General features: G+C 45.2%; 1 protein-coding gene across 1 annotated transcript; it reads right to left on the bottom strand.

Moving 5' to 3' along the window:
* Positions 1 to 591: 591 nt before the first annotated feature.
* On the bottom strand, positions 592 to 21639 carry TMCO1 (transmembrane and coiled-coil domains 1; the record flags this gene model as incomplete). The annotated part of the gene is made up of 7 exons (XM_082003229.1): positions 592 to 932; positions 8238 to 8382; positions 11976 to 12043; positions 12642 to 12688; positions 16266 to 16325; positions 19902 to 19979; positions 21570 to 21639. 7 exons carry the CDS (start codon positions 21637 to 21639, stop codon positions 834 to 836), a joined length of 567 nt encoding a protein of 188 aa, XP_081859355.1. The 3' UTR covers positions 592 to 833.
* Positions 21640 to 25886: the final 4247 nt, after the last annotated feature.

Here is a 25886-nt window from a genome sequence, read left to right as displayed (position 1 = left end):
TTAGCAGTCAACTAAGGAGCACAAACAAAAATGCTGCTGTCATAACACTCAGGCAATAAAGGGTTAGTAACAGTGACTGGCACTGGCAAAATTTAGCCATTTACTCAAGTAAAGTTTGAAGGCCAGGTTTGTTTCTGTAATTGAGCAGATTCTCCTTAAGCAAGTGACTTACAGAAGCTGTGTAATGCCACAGAAGTCTCTGTGGGGCTCTACTCTGCCAAGACAACACAGGCTGACTATACATCCAGAAACACTTGCAAACTCCAAAAAAAGACAGCCTGGTACAAGGGGAAGTTCTAGTGCCTCCAGTCACCCGAGCCAACAAAAAGCCTCACCGTCCACACTGGAAGTTTTGCAAAAGGAAAATAAGCACACCTACTTGCCGAGCTCCCTGCTACATAAGACTATAGCCAGTACGCCTAAGACAAGAAGGTCACTTCACAGCATGATTGTTCTGAATTTCCCAAGTTATCTCCTTTGCAGATCTCACTCTGAGTTGACTTCCATGCTGTAGACTAAGTCAACTGCACTACATCAAGGTATTTCTACTTGTTCTACAGCACAATTATGAGACATCTAAATCAACATGCCCATTGCCATTTATTTCTCAGAAACACCAGAAACAAAAGGTCAAGTTATCTTCTGAGAACTTTCTTGGTTTGATGAGCAAACAACCGCTGGTAGAATAGTCCAAATGGAAGATGTTTCCAAGTCTGTGGCCAATACTGCATAGGCTGGTTTTGGACCTGTGAAGCCTGGTGCAGAATCCCATCTTGTTACCTCCCAAAGGCAGTCTTGTGCACTGGTCAGACCTTCCATGAAGGCTGTGTGCTTTAGGAGAACTTCCCTGCCTGAGGTGGTGGGCCAAGGAAGCCCCCTGCTTGCTTAGTGGCAGCCCGGGAAGGAGCAAGACCAAGCATCTTCTGGATATTCTGCAAAAACAAGAACAGAAGAACAGGACGGCATCAGACCTGTGACAAGGGAGGCACCAAAGAAGAAGAAATCCCAACTCTGCCTACAAGTACAACCTTCTCACTAGTTTCAACAGATTCAGGTTCTCACCCACATAGCCTTACCAATCTGGCTACTACATATTGGACTTTTATCCCTGCACATTCTAAGAAGCTTAGCCAGACAACCATTCACGACTTTAAATTTAAAGCTGAGCCACCTCCCCCACCTCAACAAAAGCCTTCTGATCATTAAATCCACATTTTGATCACTGGTTCTCTTCCATCTCCAGGTACACACCACACAGTCAGCTGGCAGGTACTTTGTTAATGTCTTCACACACGCATTGGTTTAAAAATCAACCTACAATAGTTATCTTTGCAATTTAACTGCAATGTACACACAGGACCATATTCCTAACATTTGCTCACAGGCAGAACCAAAGCAGCCCTTGGTTTTCAGAAGTTCCAGAAACCCCTGTTGATGGCAGCCATCAGAGCCTGAGGGTCTGCAAGCTGGCAAGGAAGGCTCTCTCCTAATGCAGTCGGAATTTGGGTCAGCAACATGGCAACCAGAGCGTGTGCCAAGTTAAAGTCTGGAGCTTAGGCACAGAATTAACATGAATGCTAGTGCTGCAGACAGAACAATGGTTTGGTGGAGACATGCAGTATAACAAGACATATGTAGTAAAACCCAAAAACTGTCTATTGAGATGACCTCATCTGCATCTGAGCAGGGCGTTTCAGTGGAAAACAACAAACAAGGAAAGAATTAAGTAGCAGAGCCAGGCATTAGCTAAAAATCTCACAACAGACTATTTCAAAGTTTGATGTTTTTCTTGATTTTTGTGAAATTCCTTTTAAATTTTGCAGCAGTGCAACTACAAAGAGCTACCAAGTCTTTCAGTTTCATCCTTCACTGTAAACAACTACAGCTCAAGATGCTGCTCATGCAGTGCTGGGAAAACAGGGACATCTGATGCGAGGGAAAGAAGAAAACAACTGTGCCCCCCTCATGTCACCAGCTGAGTCCTGGCTATCAAGACAAAAGGAGGAAGGAGGATTCTCTTCAAACCCAAGTGTCCTCTCCAAAATAACTGTCAGGATAGGTCAGGTAGCAAGGTCATAAAGTTCTTGAACTTTTTGATCATGAAAGGAGAACAAAAGGCAGACAGAGCTTCATAACTCCAGAGTAGCTAAGTTAAAACACAATTGGGAATCATTTCAGGTGGACACTATGGAAAGGAAGGTTTCAGCCCACACAAGCATGAAAGTACAAGAAAAGTAAAAGAAGGAAACACTTGAAAAGGAATTACATCAGTTTTAGCCCATGGCCTACATAAATCATCCACTGGCTGATATTCAGCAACTGAATATCATAGAATCATACAATGGTTTGGGTTGGAAGGGACCTTGAAGATCATCTAGTTCCAATCCCCCTGCCATGGGCAGGGACACCTTCCACTAGACCAGGCTGCTCAAAGCCCCATCCAACCTGGCCTTGAACACTCCCAGGGATGGGGCATCCACAACTTCTCTGAGCAACCTGTTCTAGTGCCTCACCACTCTCGTAGTGAAGAATTTCTTATCTAATCTAAATCTACCCTCTTTCAGTTTAAAGCCATTACCCTTTGTCCTATCACTACATGCTCTTGAAAAGAGAGTCCCTCTCCAGCTTTCTTCTAGGCTCCCCTTCACATACTGGAAGGCTGCAATAAGGCCTCCCTGGAGCTTCTCTTCACCATGCTGAACACCACCAACTCTGTCAGCCTGTACACACTGAAGAGGTGTTCCAGCCCTCTGACCATCTTTGTGGCCCTCCTCTAGACTCACTCCAACAGGTCCATGTCTCTCCTGTGCTGAGGGCTCCAGACCTGGACACAGTACTCCAGGCAGGGTCTCGAGAGGGGCAGAATCACCTCCCTCAACTTGCTATCCTGCTTCTTTTGATGCAGCCCAGGATATGGTTGGCTTTCTGGGCTGCAAGCACACATTGCCAGGTCATGTTGATTTTCTCATCAACCAACACTCCCAAGTCCTTTTCCTCAGGGCTGCTCCCAACCCATTCTCTGCCCAGCCTGTATTTGTGCTTGGGATTGCCCCAGCCCATGTGCAGGACCTTGCACTTGTCCATGATTGAACTTCATGAGGTTCGCACAGGCCCACCTCTCAAGCCTGTCAAGGTCCCTCTGGATGGCACCCCTTCCCTCCAGCATGTCAACTGCACCACACAGCTTGGTGTCATTGGCAAACTTGCTGAGGGTGCACTTGATCCCACTGCCCATGTCGCTGACAAAGATGTTAAACAGCACCGGTCCCAATACTGACCCCTGAGGAATGTCAGTCGTCACTGGTCTCTACTTGGACACTGAGCTGTTGACTGCAACTCTCAGTGCAATTATCCAGCCAATTCCTTATCTACCAAGTGGTCCATCCATCATGGTCATGTCCCTCCAATTCAGAAACAAGGATGTTGTGTGGGACAGCATCAAATGCTTTGCACAAGTCTAGGTAAATTACACCAATCACTCTTCCCTCTCCCTTATCCACCAACACTGTAACCCCATTGTAAAAGGCCACCAAATCTGTCAATCATTATTTGCTCTTAGCAAAGCCATGCTGGCTGTGACCAATCACCTCCTTATTTTCCATGTGCCTTAGTATAGTTTCCAGCAGGATTTACTCCATGATCTTGCCAGGCACAGAGGTGAGACTGACTGGCCTGTAGTTCCCCAGGACTTCCTTTTTTCCCTTTTTAAAAGTGGGGGTTATGTTTCCAGCCAGCTTCCCTTTTCCAGTCAGTTGGAACTTCTCCAGACTGCCATGACTTCTCAAATATGATGGACAGTGGCTTAACAACTTCATCTACTAGGTCCCCCAGGACCTGCAGATGCATCTGATCAGGTCCCATGGACTTGTGCACCTTCAGGTTCCTTAGATGGTCTCAAATCTGCTCTTCTACAGTGGGCAGTTCTTCATTCTCCCAGTCCCTGCCTTTACCTCTGTGACTTGGGCGGTGTGGCTTGCGCACTTGCCAGTGAAGACTGAAGCAAAAAAAGTACTTGATAGTACCTCAGCCTTCTCCATATCCCAGGTAACCACATCTCATTTCCTTCTGGAGAGCACCCACATTTTCCCTATTCTTCCTTTTATCACTGATGTACCTACAGAAGCTTTTCTTGATGCTCTTGACATCCCTGGCCAGATTTAATTCTATCAGGGCTTTAGCTTTCCTAACCTGATCCCTGGCCACTCAGACAATTTGTCTGTTTGTCTGTATTCCCCCCAAGCTACCTGTCCTTGTATATATATATATATACAAGGACATATATACGTATATATATATATACGAGATATATATATATATACGTATATATATATACGAGAGCATTTCACTGTGGGAGACTGTGTGGTTCCTCTTCTCAGAGCTTCCTTAGTCAAGAGATAGACAGAATGAAGAAAACAAAAGAAGCTAGCCGACAGATTGAGCAACACCAGAGGGTGCTGCAGAGTCAGCTGCAGGCAGGACCTAGATCCTACCAGCTTTGCACTGGTTCACCAGTGGAGTAGAGCAGAGAGCCTAGCAGAGCATCCTTGGAAGCAAAGAAGTATGCAGTGCCTCCTCCCTGTTCCTTTAAGTATCAAGAGAGAGAACTGTGGTGCTAAAGTTTACTCCAGCCGCTTGAACAGTTCCAAGAGGAAAAGAGATGACACCTTATGTGTATGTGGATTCAAGACTACAGTCGCTCTCCAGCATTATCCTTCCATACGAGTCTCCTCACTGTGGAAGGCAGCTAGCCTCCTGCACTAGCCACAAAGCAAGTTTTGCTGGACAGCAAACCTGAAGTCTTTACAGCTGGAAACCAGAGCTGGGGCAAGAAAGCAGAAACCTGTCCAGTCTGCTGTGCACCACATTGCACAAGGAAGCCTGCAGAGTCTACTTCCAACACAAACAAGATCATCACCTTCAAGAGCAGGGAGGGAAGACTGTAAGACTTCAGGATCCAAATTCCTTATCTGAGCTCTTCTGAACTCTCCTCAAATAACTGCAGGAAGGACAGAAGCAGCTTCTGCTTTTGTCTTCAAACCCAGAAGGGGTCTCAAAGACAAGGCAGTGAGTGGCTCCCTGCACCAAGATCAGGCCATGTGGGAAAGTGCGCTCCTGGCTCTAGGGATAGTTGCTGGCTCCCCTTCCCACTGGGAATGCATTTCAGAAAGCAGCAGCAGTTCAGGCATATGTGAAAAGGAAATGAAGACCAGCAAACGCCTAAGGAACAGCAGCATATTTCTCTTCACAAACAGCACAGGTGAAGGCTGGGAGCTCAGAAACAGGAGCAGGGACAGAGGATGTAACCCTGACATTATCCCTCCCACCCAGCCCAGCAGCAGACTTTCCCAGCTGAAACCCAACAGCTCAAGGACCCTTGGAAGGCCTCTCCCACTAATCCTCCTCTCTCCAAACAGGAAGGCAGGAGGAACTAGGGGACAGGATTTACGTGCCAGGGAGAGCTGGGAATAGTGCAAAGGAAGTTACTCACTTCGAGTTGACTATTTTGGGAGATGCTGGCCAGGTCACAGGCAGCAAGCTTCCCAGTCTGTGTTTGACGAGTTTATCACCTTCACATGCCTGAGGACCACATAAAGAGACTGCCTGATGCTGCTACTGCCCATCCCACTAATGTCAGTTTAGTCACCATCCAGTTAGTCTTCCCACCCTCACGTACTCCCCTGCATTTCCCTCCAGGTCACTTTTCACACACACAAGTCCCTCTACTTCTCAGCTCCGCTGGGATGCTTCTCTTCCTTGCCTTTGATCCCTTCACAGGCAGCTCCAGGATTTAAGGGAAGGCTGAGGGATGTATGGTCTCCTTTGTTCACAGCCTGTTCCCTGCTTTTGGTACACCTCCACTTCTCCTCCTGTGTCAACAGCATTAAGCCAGACACTAGCTCCCGCATCAGTTCTCCTCCCTTGGGCTAACAGCTGTTTTGAAGCTGACCTGGTGAGATTTCCCCCTTTGCACACAGTGAAACACAAAGGGTCACAAAGCTTTCACCTCCAAGGTCATCATGAGCACCGAAAGCAAGTCTTAGGCACCATTTTAAGCCCTTTATTACTTTCTTCCCCTCTCCCTTGGCCTCTCACAGACCTTCAAAGTCCTCTTCCCAATGCTGTTATCACCTAAGTTCCTTCAAATGGTAATAAAGCCAAAAGCAGGGTGCCAGCAATCACAGCTTCAGTTCCTAACTTTTGCACAAACTAATGTGGCTGGTCCCTGCCCTTCCCTCCATGTGGCAAGGAGGAAGAAAACGAGCTGCCTAACAGCTGGAGAACTGCAGGTACAGTTAACCACAATCACATAGATAAGGCAGCACTATGAAGACTGCAGTCTAACACTTCAGAGCAAAAACACCCTTCTCCAAAGCAATAAAGTAACTTCCATCCTCCACAGGGGCCATCACCATGAACTCGCAAGCACAACGGCAATTTTCTTCCAGAATATCTCTTGGAAGCCCAACCCACTGCAAACAGCTCAGCATTTCTGCCCAGGACCAGACTGGATCACCACCCAGTTCATGCTGTCGACTGATTTCACAATAGGCAACATCAGGAAATGCCCAGGACTACAACTAACCACAGGATTTATATTTTTGGACAAAAAAAATCCATGGGGGATTTTTCAGCAAGGGAGTTCCCCAGTCAACCCCATGGGTGCAGAAAAAATCTTGCTGATAATGCTATTTAGTTTCATATAATAATCTGCAACATTGGAAAGAAGGGACTTTGCATGTAACAGGTGAGTAACACAGAGCAGCACCAGACAAGACTGCCTGAAGGAACCACATCAGACCACATCATCCCAGGAATTCTGGAAGACGTTCCTAAGAACTAAAAAAGTCTCATTCCTTTCAAAGCAGCAAACGCTGCTCCAGTTACTGGGAAGTGAAACAAGATTTGTCTTGCAGCAAACAGAATGAGGAAGCCCCTGGCCTTCGGTACTCTGAAGCTGTCCCTGCTTGGAGTGAGGGGTGGGCCAGATGACCTCCAGGTGACTCTTTCAACATGAATTATTCTACAATTCATTATCTGCTTTCACACAGAGCCAGACAGATCCATTTCAACACAAGCACCCAATACAGAGGGGTAAAGAGAATTCGATTCACTAGCATGCGCTCTGTGACCAAAGGAACTCTCTATTATTAAGCTGCTCCATCAAGCTCATCCAAACTTTTGACAGCAGCTGGCATAAAATAGATCAGCAAAGGGAAGTGACGTGTTAAGTCTAAGTCCCTTGGCACCCCCTGAGGAAAAGCAACAAGTCGGTCAAGGAGAAAAGCAACAAGAATTCAGGAAACAAATCAAAGATAAAGGAAATGTAAACACAGAAGAGCAGATAATTTGCAGCTAGTTGCACCAGCATTCATCCAGCCCCTAGAGTCTATTAACTTATCCCTAGCACACTCTGGGGAAATTTGGAAAACAAAGTAGACTTCTGGCTGCATTGAGAAGACCCACTTGTCCTCACCAGCCATTCTGCCACTTAAGCTGCTAGTGAACCTTCCTGAACAAGCACTTACCTCCCTTATCCTTACTGATGCTTCTCTTTTCAAAAGATGGGACTAACCAGCTTTGATGAAGAGCTACATATAGCCTACTCTTGGTTTATCATACCAGACCCCCTTTGCATCATGTCTTTACCACGGGGAGAGACTTGACACCAAAGGTAAAGTTCTTAAGACTGGGAAAAAACAATAATCAGGCAGTCAGCAAAAAACAGGAAGGAAAAACCCAGAAGACCAGGTTTAACACTTTCCTCACTCTTCTAGCAAATGTATGGACTGATTGAACCTTTATAGAACCTCAAACCACCAAGGACATTTCCTCTGAAGATGCTACACTTCTCATTTCTCATATTACTGTAAGAGTCATGATTACTAAGAAGCAGTACTTAGACTGGCTTCTGATAGAGGCAATCTCTCATTTTGGCAGTCCACAAAGTTATCAAACACACACACAAGGAAGGAACCCATTTTTGCCAACTCTGTCCTAGCACCCTGGTGCAAGTCTCCAGTCAAGTCTTCCACACCGGTCCAGGATAGTGGCTGTTTTTATGATCCCAAACAAGAATTGCTTTGAATATGAAGCATAGGAATGAAGGCAAACACAGAAACCACAAACAGATCAAATATTATACATGCAAAACTGGACAGCAGTAATAGACTCCTCTTTACAGATGGAGACGTGCCTTCCTGGCTCCAGGCATGGAAGAGACACTGTAATGTACTCACCTGTCTGATAGACATCGTGCAGAGGATGTAGAGGAAGATGAAGGAGCAGTCGGTGTAATCCTCACCCAGAAGGTTGCGGTGGGAGAGACCTTGGATGTATGAGAGGGGGATAAATGGAAGCTTTGCCACCACTCGGCCATCAAATCTGGAAAAGAGAGCACTGGATCACAACTGGGGACAGTAGAAGAGTCTTTGGCTATAGAAAGAACAAGTGCGCATCTTCAGCAGGCCACCAGAGCAGATAAGACCACGTGGAAGGCTGAAAAAAAAAAAGACATGCTGCCTTCTCTAGCCCACCTCTATAGACTCTACACCAAGGAGGCTAAATACACCCCTCACAAAGCCCTCCACACCCAGTCACTCACCGGGTAAGTAGGCTTCCCTCAGTAACAGTTTTGCCATAGTCAGACACAAAGTGTTTCAGAGTCATTTAAGCAATCACCTGGACAAGCTGTTGGTTCATAGACTCTTGGTGTTTTGCAGTTTACTGGTGCATTTTATTTAAAAGTCAAATTTAGCAGATCACTTCCCAGAACACAGTCAGCACTTGAATAAAAGATGGATGACTATCGCCCTGCTGTATTGCAGTTACTGCAAGATGACAGACTCTTTGCTTTAAGCAAAAGAGCTTTTTTTTTTTAGCAAAGCATAAATCAAAGACACCTTTTCCATTCCTAGAGCAGCTACACTTCCCAGCACAAGAAGGATGCATAAAAGAGCCATCAACAGAATGCTTTAAACACCAACAGTCTTCTCTGCATTAGCTTTGAAGACAGAGGCAGTGCAGAGGCAGGATGATACCACATATTGCAAGCTGGCTGTCCTGCTTCTGGAACTCCTCCAGGTCTACATTCCAGGGCATCAGGCAGAGTGTGAATTCTGGCCAGTTTGCAAAGATTTCTCCCAACCCAGACAGTCGACCCAATCTTTTGAAGTAAGTGTGTATGATGCCTCATCAGCATGTGCATATTTGGATGTTATTTTCTCTGCATGCACTGATTTTCTAACAGGTGTTTCTTGTTTCAAGAGATCCTAAATGAGCGTTCTTTCCTGTGGAGATGCATTCACACAGCTACAGCTCAAACACACGCCAACTTTGTTTACGTCTCACAGGCAGTTTGGCAAAAGAGCTAGGAACGGATGTTTATCTCCCTGTAACATCCCCCAGTGGCTTAAAATTCTGCGTTATTCCTGCTGTGAGAATGACAAGTACTTCAGCAGTAGCACTCCGAGGTACCTGCTTTTAATTCCAACAGGTTTTTCCCAGTTCTTATGAAGGGGTAGTGAAATGCACAACTCAAACACTGAAAACTGATTGCATTAAAAAGTTTCTGACAAGAGAAAACCGAGACACACAGAAGCAGATTTCTCTCCCAGGAGAAATCCCATCTGCTTGGAGACCACCACCGCTACAGATCTCACTGCCCTAGTGTACCTTTTAAGCCACAACAGTCATTTAGCTGCACATCTTCAGCACAGCATTCTGCTCTTTGGGTTTAAACCAGCCTTCTTGACACTTACATATCCTTCCAGCATGGTCCACCCTGCTGCCCCATTACTAATGACACTTAAGAAAGCAAGCCAGTCATCACAATAATTTCCATTTTGGCAAAGCTGGCAATTGGCAACAGTGAGGCACCCAGCCACAGAGTAGCAGCGTCTGCATAGTACTTGTCCAAAGGGCAGCACATTGTGCTACTTCCATGTAATTCCTGCTCCTTTTGTCCCCCAAAGCAATGAACGCATTCAAGAACAGGAAAGGCAAGCAAATGAGGCTACAGCCATTGCAGGTGTCAGTCACACTTCTTTTCACACCACACCCACAGCATGTACCTGGCAGCAGCAGCTTCCCAGAGGGAGCCTAAGAGCTCCCTGAATTCATAACTGAACTACTCTCCTCCTGAGACAAGCAGCTGCCCTTTATGCTATGTCAAGAGACTGACAGTACATTAAGCAGGAACCAGCTCCAGACAGTGCAGGTACAAACCACTGCCATTCAAACAGAAATGCACTAGCTAACTTGTACTGAGACCAGGAGCAAAAATTTAAGTATGTAGCTCCAAAGGCCAGGCAGCCAAATCCTTAAGATTTTTATTCAATAGCCTCAGGTATTAGCAAGAAAGCTATTTCAACTCGAAAAGTCAGTGAGGTCCCTGGATACTCCTGCTGTTCATATTCAGGTTCCCTCTAAAGAGACAGTTAAAGTAAAGATATGCCCAAAAGCTTCACATCAACTCTGTGTCTAGTAGCATGGTCTCTGTGGGAAGGAATCCTCAAAAGAGGAACAAGACAACTAAACTTTGTGGTCTTAAAGGAGAAGAAACCAATAAACTAATTTTTTAGGTTAATATCTATGGAAGGAGGAACCACACAGGACTTAGCAAAAAAATCAATTCCTTCCTAAAGCTCTTAATGAACTTACAATCCTGTAATACCCGTCAGTCATAGCATACTCTGCACTGCCTCTTCCTACTCTAGGAAAGTAGGCAGAGTAGGGTGGGTTTGGTTTTGTTTTTCAGTTTGTTTCAGGGGCAGAGGTCATGGTGGTGTTTGTATTGTACCCAAATAGCCAGGCAAGCACTTGAAGGCCTCAGGTGCAGCGCTGTAAATCCCTCACAGATGCTATGTTGCTGGGCACATGACTCACAATGCACCTCCATCCCTGTCCAGGGTTGCAGTGGAATGAGACATCGATGACTCAAGACTGTACCCCAATTTTGAAGTCCTTTAGTGCCGTGTTCCTCTGCTCAGTTTCACAGCATTCCAGAGAATGCAAGATGCTGAAGTCTGACTAAACTGAATAGAGTCCACACAGTGGCACTTCTGTTATTTTGTTACCTCCTGTTTGCAATTTATCCACCCACAGATCTGCAGTAAAACAACAATTGACTGTATCCTGGGGACTGCCAGCACAGAAGCCAAAGGCTTTGGTGCCCAAGAATGTAAATTCCTGTTTGCAGGACAAGTATATTGCCCAGATATTAAGCAGCCTCCCAAAGGTTACACTAACCATATTCATGCCGTCTGCAGATTTCATAGCCAATGGGAAGTTCACATTTCAAGACTGAATCAAGTTTTAAAAGTCAAGCACAGTCTTTCAGTTTCACGTATCTGAAATAAAGCTGTCTATAACCATGCAAACGGTTTGTGATTTTTTTGTCTCTGTTCCTTTTTTGTTATTTTTTGGGGGGTGGTTTGTTTTTTTTAAGCTAGACCTATCCCAGGTCATTTTTAAAGCAATGGAAGATTAGAGCCCATGCCTAGACCTGTTAGTATCTTGACTCTGATCACCTTAAGTAGGGCAACAACAAACTCTGCAATTATAGCTCATTTCTAAGGGCAAGGGAGCTGACCCAATTTTGCTTGCGACAGCATTCTTTGGTCACACTATTAAAGCAAAGCCAAAGCAGCTGAAGACTGTAGCTGCTTGCCTGACATCTACCAAACCTGCCCTAATCAAGAAGTTCCCAAGCAGAAAGGATGTGAGAGTTGTGGCTAGACTAAATGCAATTTGTGCAATTTCATTGCATTCAGCACACAGCATTCCCTCTTAAGCAGAGCATGCATGTGGTGACCAAACCACCACATCTTTATATGATATATTGATCCATTTTACGCAGATTAGTTATGGTTCTTGGAGGGACTCTGTCACTGTAACACTTCAGGTGATAGAGGGGAGGTAGAAAACATATTCACCATGAAAATTTAAGACAAAAAATCCAGAAAGTTGATACTTACATGGAGTTAAACATTCCCATCAAGGCAGTGAAGCAGAAGCCAATGGCAAACATGGATTTCATCCGAACCTGCATGCAGAAAGGTCAGAGATAATCAAAAACAGGCCTATACTGAGGGATTATCAGCTCACACCCTTAAGAACAGGCTTTGTACAACATCACTGGAATACAGAAGGAAAAAAGATGGGAAGACCACCAGAGGGACTGTAAGTGACTGGAGAACTCCCAAAGAGAAGTTTGGTCAACAGCTGGGTAAAGGCAGCCACAGAGTGGACCACTAATGTGAAGAGCTGCTTTAGGGGAAAAAAGTGCTCGAGAATTGCCCTGTTACCTTCCACAGGTTGATTCCCCGCCCCTTAAGCCTATACAAGCAATCAGCAGGGGATCATTATGAAGACAGAACTTACAAGAGGCAGTCAGACAAATTAATTCTACTTTGAAAGCATCATAGAGGCTTATAAAGATGAAAATAGGTAAGATTGGGCACAAGAAGATGCAGTAACTGCTGGAGAACTCTGTGGCTCATACAAAAATCTTTAGCTATTAGAGATAATCCAGAAGGACCTGTCAGGAGGAAAAGCTGCTATGTCTGCCAATTGAACAAATCTTTCTGTTAGAAAGCTGACTGAAACCTTCAGTAGTCAGGAACTGGCTTTAATTTTCTTACCATTGACAAGTCCCTGTTGTTATTCTTCAGTTTCTCTTCTTGTCTCTCTGGAAAGACAAAAACAACAACAGTTGTAATCAGTTATACCAACCTAGAAACCAGAGTGTTTTCATTTCCAGGAAGACTTAACCTTCTTGGCTCTGCAAACAAATAACACTTCCAAAACCAACCCCAGCTCTCTATGCCAGACAGCATAAAGTGAAAAACTGTACATAGCCAGCTGCTTCTCCATCACAGCAACATGCAGCAAAGCAGGCACAAAAGAGGAGGAGGCTAGAATCACACATTCAGCACTTTTGAAAGAAATGCACAGAATGTCAAATTTGCTAACTCAACCAACTAACACAGTAGCAGGAGCAATGTTGCCAGAAAACAAAGACGGTGCCTCTATATCACACTTCCGAAAGAGAGCAGTCTCAATTTGCTGCACACCAGGCTCGCCATTATAAATACGTTATATAAAGATTTAATTTTGGAGGTGTTAGAAGGGACCCTGAAACTGTACACAGAGCTGGGAGCAGGACCTCAGTGAGGTTAACATCCCGCTGATCTTAATAATGAATTTTGGACCCTTGTCACACCTAAAAGATTCTCCAAAGAGGAAAGATGTTTTCTACATTAATTTCAGTAATGTATATATTACTATGCTTTGTAGAGAATACTTTAAAATACTACTTTGGAAATTTAGTCTGTCCTTAAGTCATCACAAACAGCCCAGTTTTCTGGGAAGGCATTTTCCATGCCCCTCACTGAAGGACTGCTCTGGCCTCAGGCATTACCTATCACCTGTCACCTTTCTTGTCCCATGTCCCCATCATTCCTTGTCCACTGTGCTCCTCTCAGACTGAGGACCCAGAGGGGCAGCCAGGGCTTGGAAGCAACACCTAGCTGAAGTAAAGATGTGGACAATGAAGAAATATCCAAAGAACAGTGAGTGAAGAAGGCAGGGGATGCAGGATGACTGTCAAGGGATATCCAGCACGCGAGTTGTCCAGTGGATCCCTGATGAGTGTCAGCACAAGAGGTCCACGCAAAGAAGCTCAACAACTATCTTCCAAGCCCCTGCTAAATACAGAGACTTGCACTAAGCATTGTAAAAAGCAACAGCAACACCCCTATCCAATTTCTTAGAATCCTCACTGCTATTTTCAATTGCTTCTAACTACAAACCATCTCCTCTGGCAGGAACTTTCCAGATACCTGCTTCCTGACTCAGGTGGAGAGTTTTGTTCTGGGACATTTCAGCAACGACAGCCCAGCTCTTCAGGAATCACATTTGGCACAAATACTTGTTTTTTCCCCTCTGCTACATAACTAACCACCTATTTAGATGGGCTAAAGGTTACATGGGGATAAAGAATACAGCCCTGATCCCCCAATATACCCGTTTCTCACCTACTTCTGCAAATTCAAAACAAACAGGCTCTGTAAGGTGTCCTACCACCTTACATAAATGGTCTGTTCCTTCCCCAGTAGCATAAGTAACATAAGCAGCATTTAAGGACTTTGCTGTACAGCTGGGTAGAGGCACAGAAAGAGGACTGGGTCAACAAGCAGCACCCTGAAGTCTAAAAACTTATTCTGCTCATTGGAACACAAACCATGAGGATAGAGCAATAATATTTGCCGATGTTGGGGTTTTTGGAGGTTTTTTTGTTTGATTTTGCTATCTACTTGGCCCTAATGTAGACTCCTGGGAACATCACTGTCTTTTCTTCTAGGGGCTTATGGACACAGAAAGCAGCCAAGTTTAAGCTAACACACACACTCCTTAAGCTGAAATGACAGAAGGCTGCACCATGATCTTAAAGGTATCCTGTTCCAGTAGCGTGAAAGGCTATTTAGACACAACGTGACTGAAGTTACTTCACTTTACACTTAAAAATAAAAAGTTCGGTAAATAGGAAACACCAAATTAAGCCTTCCCATGCGACTTTCACCCTACTTCCTTGTGCATATATATGATTCATCCCTTATGTAACCAAATAAATACTATACAGACACATCCTGCCTTAGCCTGCGCACAAAACAGAAGGCAACCAAGGCAGGTCTGTACCATGGCTGTGACTTATCTGTAAAGCCTCAACTCATTTTGGTTGGTGTTTGTTTTTTTAAACTAGAATGGTAGAATTTAAAGGAACTCCAGTGCAAGTAAATCTGCTATTACAACAATGCTACATGTTGCAGAATGATTTGACACCCAGTAAGTTACCGGGATCAGAGATTTCAAAAGCAGTTAACAGCCGTGAGTCATTTTCTGGATGTCCAGCTTGACATTTAGGGCCTGATTTTTTAGAACACTAAGAATTCAGCTTTGCCTGAAAACAAATGAGACTCTCAAGTTATGCAGTACTTCCAATAAAAAAAAAAATTCAGTCTCAGTATCTTGGGCTTGGCCAGCAAGCATCACAGCAAACAAAATCAGTGGTCATTTCCTAAGTTCTCTTCTTAGTCCCTTTGTGCTTTGTCTTTCATTTGCAAAACAGGATTATTTCAGTGTATAAAAAAAATTGGTGGAGCATCTGAATTCCTCAGATACTAGTGTTTATTAGTTTAGTCCAGGCACAAGTAAAATATTCTTTGCTAGGAACATAGCTTGGATGGTGCCCTGCAAAAAAAGTCATTGCCATGAATTTGAAAGTGATCATATGTAACAACAGCATGTAAATTAAAAAAGTTGTCTTATCCACCAAGTAGTATTCATCCCACACAGGGATTATTCATGATTAAAAACTGAAAATGCTCAAGAGCAAGAATTTTGGCTCCTGTCCCTTCAGGAGTCTAATGATAACAGGTTTTATACCTAGGAAGAACTGTTTGAAGATATGTTTATAATTATTCCCAAGCTTTGTACAGATCAAATGACTAATCCAGCTACCTGGTGTTACAGAGGAACGAGGAAACCAACTCCCAGGAGCTCTCAGAAGTGTTCCTGACACGATTTCTGTAATAGTTCAACTCAACTAAACTTTGCTGCATGGTTTACTTTAGAGTCCTGCAGATAACAAAACTTTCTAAAGCTCACATCCATTAAACATCTACCACGTTCTTGCAGAGTTCAGTACTTAAGAGTTACCTTTACCCAGAAAGATGTAAGCTTACTGATGATGAAAAAAGAATGGAAATAAATCACGACCTAAAATTGAGCAAAACTAACTTATCAAACTTGAAACAAATCTAAGCGCAGCTGCAGTTAACATGCAAACACCTTCAGCTCTGAAGTGTTCAAATTATGAGAAAAATTAAAGATCCAAAAGTCACAATCATAGTCATATAGCTATTGCAAGCTGACTGTACGCTGCAGCAAAGAGCTTTGTTAATAACTTCTGCTGTCAGTCATGGACATAAAGGCTCCAATCAGAGAATGGCAACCAGTTCAGCAAGAAGCGCTGCTCCTCTCAATGACGCTGCCCTTCTCTGCATTTGACTAAAACCATCAGCAGGCTAGATGTCTCGTCTTGGAAGAGTAAGGCAAAAGCATTCATATTCCAGTCATCAGGCCAAGAATCAGCTCTAGTAACCCTTTAAATAAATAGTTTTGAAAGGAAGGAAAGGATAATCACTTCCATAAATTTCTCAACTTTCCCCCATTCTTCAGGCACTACACTCCTCTCCCAGTCTTACCTATTTTCTTTTTCTGCTGTCGCCCTGCTGATTCAGTTATTGTTTCCTTCTTCTTTTCCACTGCCAAGTGAAAATAAAGATATTCTATCATTTCTGCGTAGGGATACCACCACCCCTTCTTCCACACACCAAACAAAACATTTTATTTCTTTAGAGAACAGAGGCACAAAAGGAAGCTAGGTATGAATAAGAACACATTCAGAATCAATGTTTTAAACCACCAAGGCTGAGTCCACCAAACACTTAGAAATAATTTTTAAAAATTTTCAAAACCCTGGATGAGATACCAGAATACTTAAAGGGTTAATATTAAACTCTGTCAAGAGGCCATTACATTATTAACTGAGCAGACTGGGGACAATTTTGGCTCAGATGACCCTTGCTGATTTGTCACTAGTACTAGACAGTACTTTTGATTCAGCAAGTGTAATGAAAAGAGCTTTGTGGCAAGCTCTGCTCCTGATTATCTGCAGTGGGAAGCACAATACAGGACAGCCTGTGTTCTCGTACATCCCTTCTTCACAGGCAGGCATTCTCAGGGGAAATGCTGTCCAAGCAGTCAGCCACAGCCTCTCCATTCTTCAATTAATTAGTACTGAAGCATTTCCAATATTTTAAAGTAGGAGCCTAAGCTCAAAGTTACTAAGGCCCCAAATCAGACACTCAAGCATCTGCAAGCAACTACCACTGCAGCAAAAAAGGCTAACATAAAGCCAGCATAGTGAACTCACAACACAGTAAAATAGGCTGCTCATCTGCAAGTACTCTTCTGCTGACAGCAAGAACAACTTTTCCAGAAAGTAAGAGACACTTTAATTTAAGACATATAGTAAGAGTACAAGAAGTGAGGATGAAAATCACAGCTATGGTTGAACAACAGATAGCAACCCTTTTTTACTCTAAATGCTATGTATCTGTACCATATCTACTCTACCCATGAATAGACTTGGCTCCTTGCTAGTTCACAGAATCAGCTTAGAGACCTCAGCATTAGGACTCTTCTCATATGAGGTACTAGCTCAGCACAGAACTTCTAGCCTTCATTTCAAAGTACAGGTGAAAGACAGTCAGCCTTCCCAGTCACACAAAGATTTTTTAGTGCGGCCCTCTGAAATGCCTGTGATATGCAAGTCAGTTGCAACTGCTATGAAAACCACACTAGCCCAGACAAGATACTACATTCCCATGGAAGATATGATGTTTAGGTAATACACAACTGCTTTTTTCCAAAGAACAAGCATATCTGATGGGCAGGCTAGCACAAGGGGAAAAAACAGGGAAGTCTGCTCAGAGGGAATGCTGGAGAGAGATGCCAGATGACACAACACACCCAGCACTCACAAAATGCTCTCTCCATAACCTTCCTTATGCCAAATCCTGCTGGGAGATCCCGATCAGTCCATCCCAACCCTAGTCCACACAACCCCATGGCCCCCAACTCTAAACCCAACTACAGAACACTTGGACTCTTTTCAGGCCTACCTATTGCTCCCAGACCTAACAAGAGGGCTCCTCCATACCCCAGCTTCACTCTAAACAGCACTATTAAGCCTTATGCCAACCCAGAGGAACTCTACAGACTTAATTCCCTTGTGGCTTGAGCAGAACAAAAAACTGTCAGGCAGTCTCACAAGTTTGTCTGTGGGACCATACATGACATAACACAGCAGCAATTCTAGAGATAGCCTTCAGCCTTGCAAAGTTACCACTACTTTTACCTCAGAATGCTTACTATAATCTCTGCAGCAGTCTCAGACAATGCTGTGCGATGAAACTAAGGACTGTAACAATGAGTAACAAGCACACTACTTTGGCCCATCTGTTTTTACAAATCCTAAGTATTGCTAGGACTCTCATGGGAGAGTTTAAAGATCTCAAATGTGTTTTTTCCTGTTTCAGATGTGTTAGATAACAGTTGAAAGGTGTGGCTCAAGTGGTCTACTTTACAAGTTGTCTGCAAGCCATTAGGTCAGCCAGCTGTCCTTAGCACAGGAGGGGGAAAAAAAAGCCAAGCTAAATTTTTAGCGACTCCTTATTTGGTTTTACTTTTTTGTTGGGGGTTGGGAAATCAAACAATTAGAAACTAATTGAAATGCACCAACCTCACATCTTTCCCCTCACAGATTAGAGCCTAGATACCAGGAGTGCTATAAAAACAAACAGCATTAAACTCTTACAGCAATCATTAAACCCCAGAGATTGAGCCCTGCTAACTGCTTTCAGAGTTCCACAGCACAAACACACTGGGACATTAACAAACATTAAAGTTTTCAGCTGGGTTTCAAGTACTTCTCTAAACTTGCTCTTTTGGGGCTAATTCTACCCTACAACTTTTTTCAGCCAAGTGGGATTAGAAGTGAGGCAGGCAGAGATGCAATCCTCATCTGCACTGCTGTGATGACAAAAGCCCCTAAATTAGGAGCTGTGACACAAGCATGACTATACTTCAACTCTTCAGTTTGTTTTTCCCAGAGGAAGGCTGGAATAAGCTAGACTGGAAAGAGCACACTTTGATAATATTGTTCTCTCACACACCAAAAGTACTCACATCATGGTGAAATATTTTGAAGGTAAAACCAGCTCAGGTCTGGCCCCAGTTGAGTGCTGTCTCTTACTGCTGCAACTTGTGTAAGGTATATACAATTGAGTTTGAAAGGTCAGCTGAATTTCTCCTCAGCTCCTTGGCTTCTGATACAGAGAAACTCTCCATGCTCAGATCCTCTTGTTTACCATTCCTCTTAATATCTGATGCATATCTTCTCAGCTCCCTTTTCCCTTCGTTCAACATCTCACAGGCCTCTCAGATCTCTCTAGGGAAGTAAGCTGGGACTTCTTCCCTAATCAATTTTATTTGTTTCCAGTTTACACTAGTATAATCTATTTTTATGTCAGCTGATAGCTCAGACCTTACTATCATGACTTTGTATTTACTCATTCCCCACCATTAATCATCACTTTTACTCTTTACATATAATGCTGTCCTCTCATGGTATTCATTATTCTTACTGCAGATCTCAAATTCTCCACCGCCCTTGAAAAGCAGAAACCGCATCTTTGAACTTATTTCAGGCATCTAAAGGAATCTACATATACAGACACTGGCTATTCATGTTCAGAAAAAAAAAGATGCCAGTACTGGTCTCTTACTCCCTCCTGCCCTCCATGAAGAGGAGGGGTAAATCAGGTGATGCAATAGGTCTTTGTAGTAATCTTTCCTCCAGCAAAGGACAAGAATTAAGGACACAAGTCAGTCCTCTCAGTACAGATCTGTGTAACTTGTAAAATTAGGCTCCTACAAAATCCAAGCAGAAGAAAGTTCTCTCCCTGTCCTGGTTTCAGCCAGGATAGAGTTAATTTTTAGTTTTAATTGACTACTTAGCAACAACTCAAAACATCAGCGTGTTATCAACATTTTCTCATCCCAAATCCAAAACATAGCATCACAATAGCTTCTATGAAGAAAATTAACTCTATCCTGGCTGAAACCAGGACACTACCTTAGCAGAGGAGGTAGCAGGAACTTCTCAGAGCACAGACTCTATTAATGAATAATTTGACATCTGCTAAAGCAGCATGTAACAGGAGCAGCAAGACATGCTTGCTCTAGACATTCTCTAATGTCTGAAAAGTACTTACATTTCTTGCTTTGTTTTTCCACTTCAGCCTTTAATCTCTTGTATTTGTCTGTTCGGTATACCAGCACCCAAGTTATACCTGAAACAAATACTCAGCAAGTAACTAGATAAGTAAAGACCTCTTGCAATACTAGGGATACAAGTTAGCAAACACATATACAAAAAAATACACGTCACATCTACAAAACCACATTATAATATAGCAAAGGTACCACAAGTGACAAGAGAGCTATATCCTCACTTTCTTTCAAATCTCCTTCTCAAGTTCCACGTAGCAATGGTGCCTATAAAATAAGTGTCTTTAGAAGTTACTGGCTATCTTATTGAGCACTGCTATTTTGTGGGACTCATTCAGTTCCTTCATGCTCATATTTACCAGCTGTTATTCACCTTAAAACCAGGAGCTGATTAAAGCAATAAGCATCTTTGTGTTCTGCATTTTCATAGCACCTAATTAAGGCCCAAAGAATAATTGCCACTCCTACCAGGACCTGCCTGTTAGTAGCAGCACGCTTTAAAAAGGCAAATAGAGATATTAGGCTAGCAGGGACCTCAAGTGATTCTCCAGTCTAACACTCTGCACTCAAACATGATCAAAACAAGTCATGCCACAAGTGCAGAACTTGCGGTTTGCGAACAGTTTAATCTGAGCTCCTACACAAAGCTTTTGGCTCTTTTTTTGGCTTTTGTTTGACAACAGGACTGTGCTACTGAAACCCCAGGATCACCAGCTGCAGGGAAGGGAACCCTGTAGATGCTTCGGGGGTCAACACAGCTGTGTGCTGTGAAAGGTGACAGGTGTTACACCATCTAACCCCAAATGCAATGTAGTAAGGCTCCTGAAAAGGAAGTATCATATTCCACCTGGAACTTTCCCTGCCCTTGAATGCCCAACGATGGTGTCTTGCAGCTCTGGTACAAAGGAGAGTCTGGGATATACCTCAATGCCAGCAAGAGGGAGCAGCCTCTGACTTTGACTACCCAAAAAAGTATCTATCCAGACTGTCTTTAAAAAGCTCCACCTATTTCAACACCCTACCATTTAAAAAACCGTTTTCAAGCAACCAGTCTAAGTCACCATCATTACAAGTTCAGGCAATTTCTTTGCATCCATCCCACATAAAAAAGAGCCACATAAAACCACCAACGTCCTCTTTCAGGCACACGGAAAACTGTTAGCCCATCCTGCCATAGCCTTCCTTCTTCTAGGCCGAACAGGCCCAATTCCCACCACTTCTCATCAGAGGTCAGTTTTATTCAAGAGTTATTCACTGCTGTTCTCCGGAGTGCCTCCACCGGTCTCCAAGCGCCAGGCCTCGGGTGGCCCCGAGTAACTGAACCTCGTTTCACACCCTCACTGTCCTGCTTTTCCTCCGACACGCGCTCTACCTTCCATTTCACCCACCCTCCCCAGTGACCCCAGTCCCTTCCTTCAACCCGCTCCCTCCCAGCTCTGAGTGACGAGGCGGCACAGGCGAAGAGCAGCCTCTTGCCAGCCCCCTTCCGGCCACCTCCAGGCCCTCCCCGTGCCTCCTGCGGACGGCACCACTAGGCTAGGACCAGTCCCAAGGCCTCCCTGCTCCGCCAAAGCCCAGCCGGGACAGGCCCCACCAGCCCACTGAGGTGGAGGACGCCGCCGCAGCCCGCCCCGCGGCGGCCCAGCACTCACCCTCAGCCAGCAGCGCGGTGCACACGGAGATGAAGACGATGAGGAGGGTATCGGCGAACATGGTGCTCATGATGATACCTCCCCTGTCCCCGTAACGTCGCCGGGCCCCCGGAAATAGACCCCGCCACCCGGAAGCTACCGAGGGCACGTCGCCCAGCAACGCCCGGAAGTGAGCTCCCGCGCTTCCGGGAGACGACGCCGACCAATCGACGCGGCGCTGGGAAAGAAGCCGCGGGAAGAGCGAGCGGCGGGGAAAGCGCCAGCAGGCCTTGCTCTGATTGGGCGAGGCGGCTGTCAATGCTGCTAAGCGGGGCCGCCCGTCCCGCTGGTGTCGGGGAGCGCGGCCTCGTATTGCCGCGGAGCCTGTCATGGCGGCGGGGGTGGGAGCCCCCGGGCACGGGGTAGCGGCGTCGGGAGCAGACGCCTTCCATGGGGCCGGAGGCAACGTTCTCCTGTCCCAGCACACCCCGAGTCCGGCACACGTGGGCCTGGAATTACCCAGGCTGTGTGCCGGCCCCACAGTGGGGTTCCTGTTGCCAGCACCACCCCACACGGCATCCTCAGAGCTGTTCCGAGGCCATTTCCAGGGGAAAATGCACAAGGCGTTTACCTTTGTTGAACATAACTCCTCACAATCACAGAGGGGTTCTTGAAGCAGCCTTCCTGGTTTCTAAAATGGTGCCCTGGGTTAATTTGCCAAGGGCATGAGTATCCTGTTCGCGCATAGCAGCAGGAGGCATTTTCTGGGGCCAAATATTGACAAATACTGTTGCCTGCCCTTTACCAGGATTCGTTGGTGGCCCGTGCGTTCCTCGTACGGCCAGCAGCAGAGTATTGCGTTCACTGATTCAAAGGGCTGGAAGCAGGGAAGTAAATAGTGCATTGCAGTACGTGTGTAAAATATTCGTGGAGGGGGTGAGACTAAGAAGAACACTAACGAGGACAGTGAAATAATGACAAGGATTTAGCAGAGAGACTAATTGACTTTTATTAAGGCTCCGGCGGTTACACCTGGAGCAAAAGAACTAGACCAAATCCACAAGTTGTAATGGGGTAAGGAGACCTAGAAAGCAGAAATACAGAAAAGGAAACAGGGCAGGCAGGGAAGGGCAGGTTTGTGCCTGTCCTTATGTAATGGAGGAGTCTGCCATCAGCGAAGAGCGATGGACTGTGGGATTACATGTGCAGAGCTGAGTAAAAAATTTGGAAAGTAAAAAGCCCTGCCTTTGCCCTTAAATTAAACACTCCATTCAGAAAGACGGTGACAAAACCATAGTTCAGAGAAGGCAGTGCAAGTAATAAGTGAGGGTATGAGATTAGACAGCAAACAAATCCTCCGGAGCCTGGTGACATTTGCATACAAGGAAACAGGAAAGCCACATGTGTGCAGGTGGCTACGCAATGAATCAGGCGTCACTGAAATTTGCAGCTAAGCACCTTTTGTGCCCCGAGGAAAGTCCTAGTGCTGCCTCCGGGCACGAGAAGCTTTCTGCAAGATGAGAGGAGAAGTGAGAGCAGAACCTGGCTGTGAGCAACACGAGTCCAGTGGGAGTGAGAGTCATCAGGGAGACGGGGATGAAATTAAGGATGGATATTTCAGTTTAGGGTGAGCAGCAGAAAGATATTAACAGCTGATGATGTGGCAGAACCCATGATAATATTTTGTGCCCAGCCCTTGGCTCTGCTGCATGCCGTCCTCCGCCCTCTTCTCCCTCTGTTTAGAGCTCCCTGGCTTTCCTGGCTGTCAGATGTATCAGTATCAATCAAGGTAATATTTGGAAACAGTTTCTCTTACACCACTATGGGAAATGATTCGCATGATATCAGTTTTTGATACTGAACATGCTCTTTCACAGGACACTTGTGTGGCAGAAGCCAGGCCAGCAGGAGACGGTCAATGACATGAACATCTTTCCTCTCTAGTGTCCGTGCTTTGAACTGGAGGTAGAGGTGACACAGGCTCTTTGTAATTTCATCCTGTTATTTTGAGTCACACCAGGATCATTATCAGCAGGACTTTTTTTCAGAAAACAGAAGGCATATTACCCTCAATGGCATTTCCTTTTTAAAACAGCGCTCTATGCTTTGATCAACGTGTATAGGACAGACGAAGAGTTGGGTGCAGTTTGATTTGATTTAACAAGCCTGGGATATGAGAAAAAGGAAAGCAGTTGCATAATATATAGTTCTGGATGCATGAGTGCAGTCCACAAACGTTATAGATACAGCAGAGGCAATATTTATGGAGGTAACCTTGAAAGCAGATTATAGGCATGTCCAAACAGATTTCATATCCTGAAGTCTCCAAACTTAAACTGAACACAAGATTAAGTTGCTTTGCACCATATGTTAGTGACCAGCAGCTAGGAAGAGTGTGTAAAATTCTCAAATTTAAGTTTTGAGGAAAGATGCCATCTAAAAGTAACTGAGGCTTGGATTTCATTCACTTCCAGTTTACAGCCTTGGCGTGGTTTTGAAGGAGCTATTAATCTGACCTTTGCAAGTTCTCCTTGTGTTCTGTATAAATAAGCCTTGAATATCCTTAGCTTGTATTGCTTGAGGGCCCGAGAGGCATTCACTTATCCTTCCCTCTACAAGTGTGTCTGCTTCTGCCACATGTCAAGCATCTGGCTTAAAAGGGACCTGGAGATGAAATGCCACGATGGGCATCCTGCAGAGACCCTCAGCGCTGAGGTCAATGGGCAGCAGCGAAACAGCTTCAGCACAGCAAAGGTTTTGATCTGTCCCCAAGCAGGGCAGCAGAGAGGCTGGCAGCAGTGAGCATAGTCATGAGGAGAATGAAATAACCTGGAGGTCACAACATGCTGAGGGGGTTTTGCCATTCAGATATGGATGTGTTGGTGTGGGGGTAAGAAAGAAGAACTGTGAATAGCTCCTGAGGCCTGGGGGTGTGTGCAGGAGCCGTGCCCACGGTCAATGCTTGGAAACTGGCATGGGGCCGTGGGAATTCGCTGGAATTCATCCCCTCAGGAAGTTCTCATCCACATATAGCACTTCCTCCCCTGGCACCAGCCGCGCCCAGTGCCATGCTCCCATGCCATGAGCCACGGTCCATAGGGGCACAGTTGGAGAGGAATTGAGAGTGGTGGGCAGAAAAGGGCCACACCATCCCAGGAGATCCTCTCTCACATCCTGTGTGATGAGGGCCAGGACATGGACCCCGTCTGGCAAACATCTCCACACCTGTTTCACTGTATTGAAGTGGAAAGTTAAAAACCTCACCAAAACTTACGGTCCTATGAATAGGGCCAGGAGGAACCTTAGGGCATCGCTTAGGCCATCTCCTGCCCCAACACAGGATCAACTCTGCTAAAAACTCTTTATGCAGGAGCTTGCCTAGTGCATTTTTTTTAAATCCTCAGCGTTGGAGAGTCCTTCCTCAAGCACCTATTCCAGGATTTATCCATTCTTACACTTAGAAAATGTCTCTGAATGTCTATCCTGAATTGCCCTTGTTGCAAATTGAGCTGGCAACATTTTGTTCTAATCCCCCTGAGTAAGACAAATGTATTCCCTTCCTGTTTGTGGCAGCCTTTTATGTATTTGGAAATGGTTATCATGTGTCCCAGCAGCCAACTCTTCCCCAGACTGAAGGCACACTGTTCCTGCTGTCATCCTGCAAAGCCAGACCCCTGGCTGTTTCCGACACCCCGCTGGAGTCTCGCCATCAGGCCTCACCTTTCTCAAAACATGGTACCCAGTGGCATTTGTACGCTGCAGAGGGTTAGCTACCCCATCTTGCCTACGTGCATACATCACAGTGGGATATATTTGCCTTTTTCACAGCAGCACGGCATTGACTCTTTGATCTACTGTGTTCCTGGATCTTTATCTGTAAAAGGGCTGGCTAGCCAGCAGGTTCCCATCTTGCGTTTTCACGGATGATTACTCCTACCTCAGTACAGTATTTTGCACTTGCCTGCATGGACTTGCACCCCACATTTTGACGAGCCTTTTTCTGTTTTGTCAAGAGCATTTTCACTTCAAATCCTGGCCTCCAGAGTATTTGCGGCTCCTCCCAGATGGGTCCCGTTTGCCAAAGACATAAGGATAATTTTTTATTCTTGGTCCTGGGTCGTTAATAAGTGTTCCTAAGTGCTTGCAGGGCCAGGGCTCGGGTGGGGTGGGAGAAGACAGGGTGGAGGACATGAAATGGGGGTGGCCCTGACCCGCTCCTGCTGGGGACCCCTTCGGTGTGGTCCCAGCACTGGCTGGTGGCCAATGGCGAATGGGCAGCGGCACTTATCGGGCAGAGGGACAACCCAACCCGGCGGGGTGAGGGAACGAGGGCCGGTG

This window comes from Phaethon aethereus, assembly GCF_964289735.1.
Source record: "Phaethon aethereus genome assembly, chromosome: 8".
Lineage (NCBI taxonomy): Eukaryota > Metazoa > Chordata > Aves > Phaethontiformes > Phaethontidae > Phaethon > Phaethon aethereus.
This window is presented reverse-complemented; position numbering and strand designations above follow the sequence as displayed.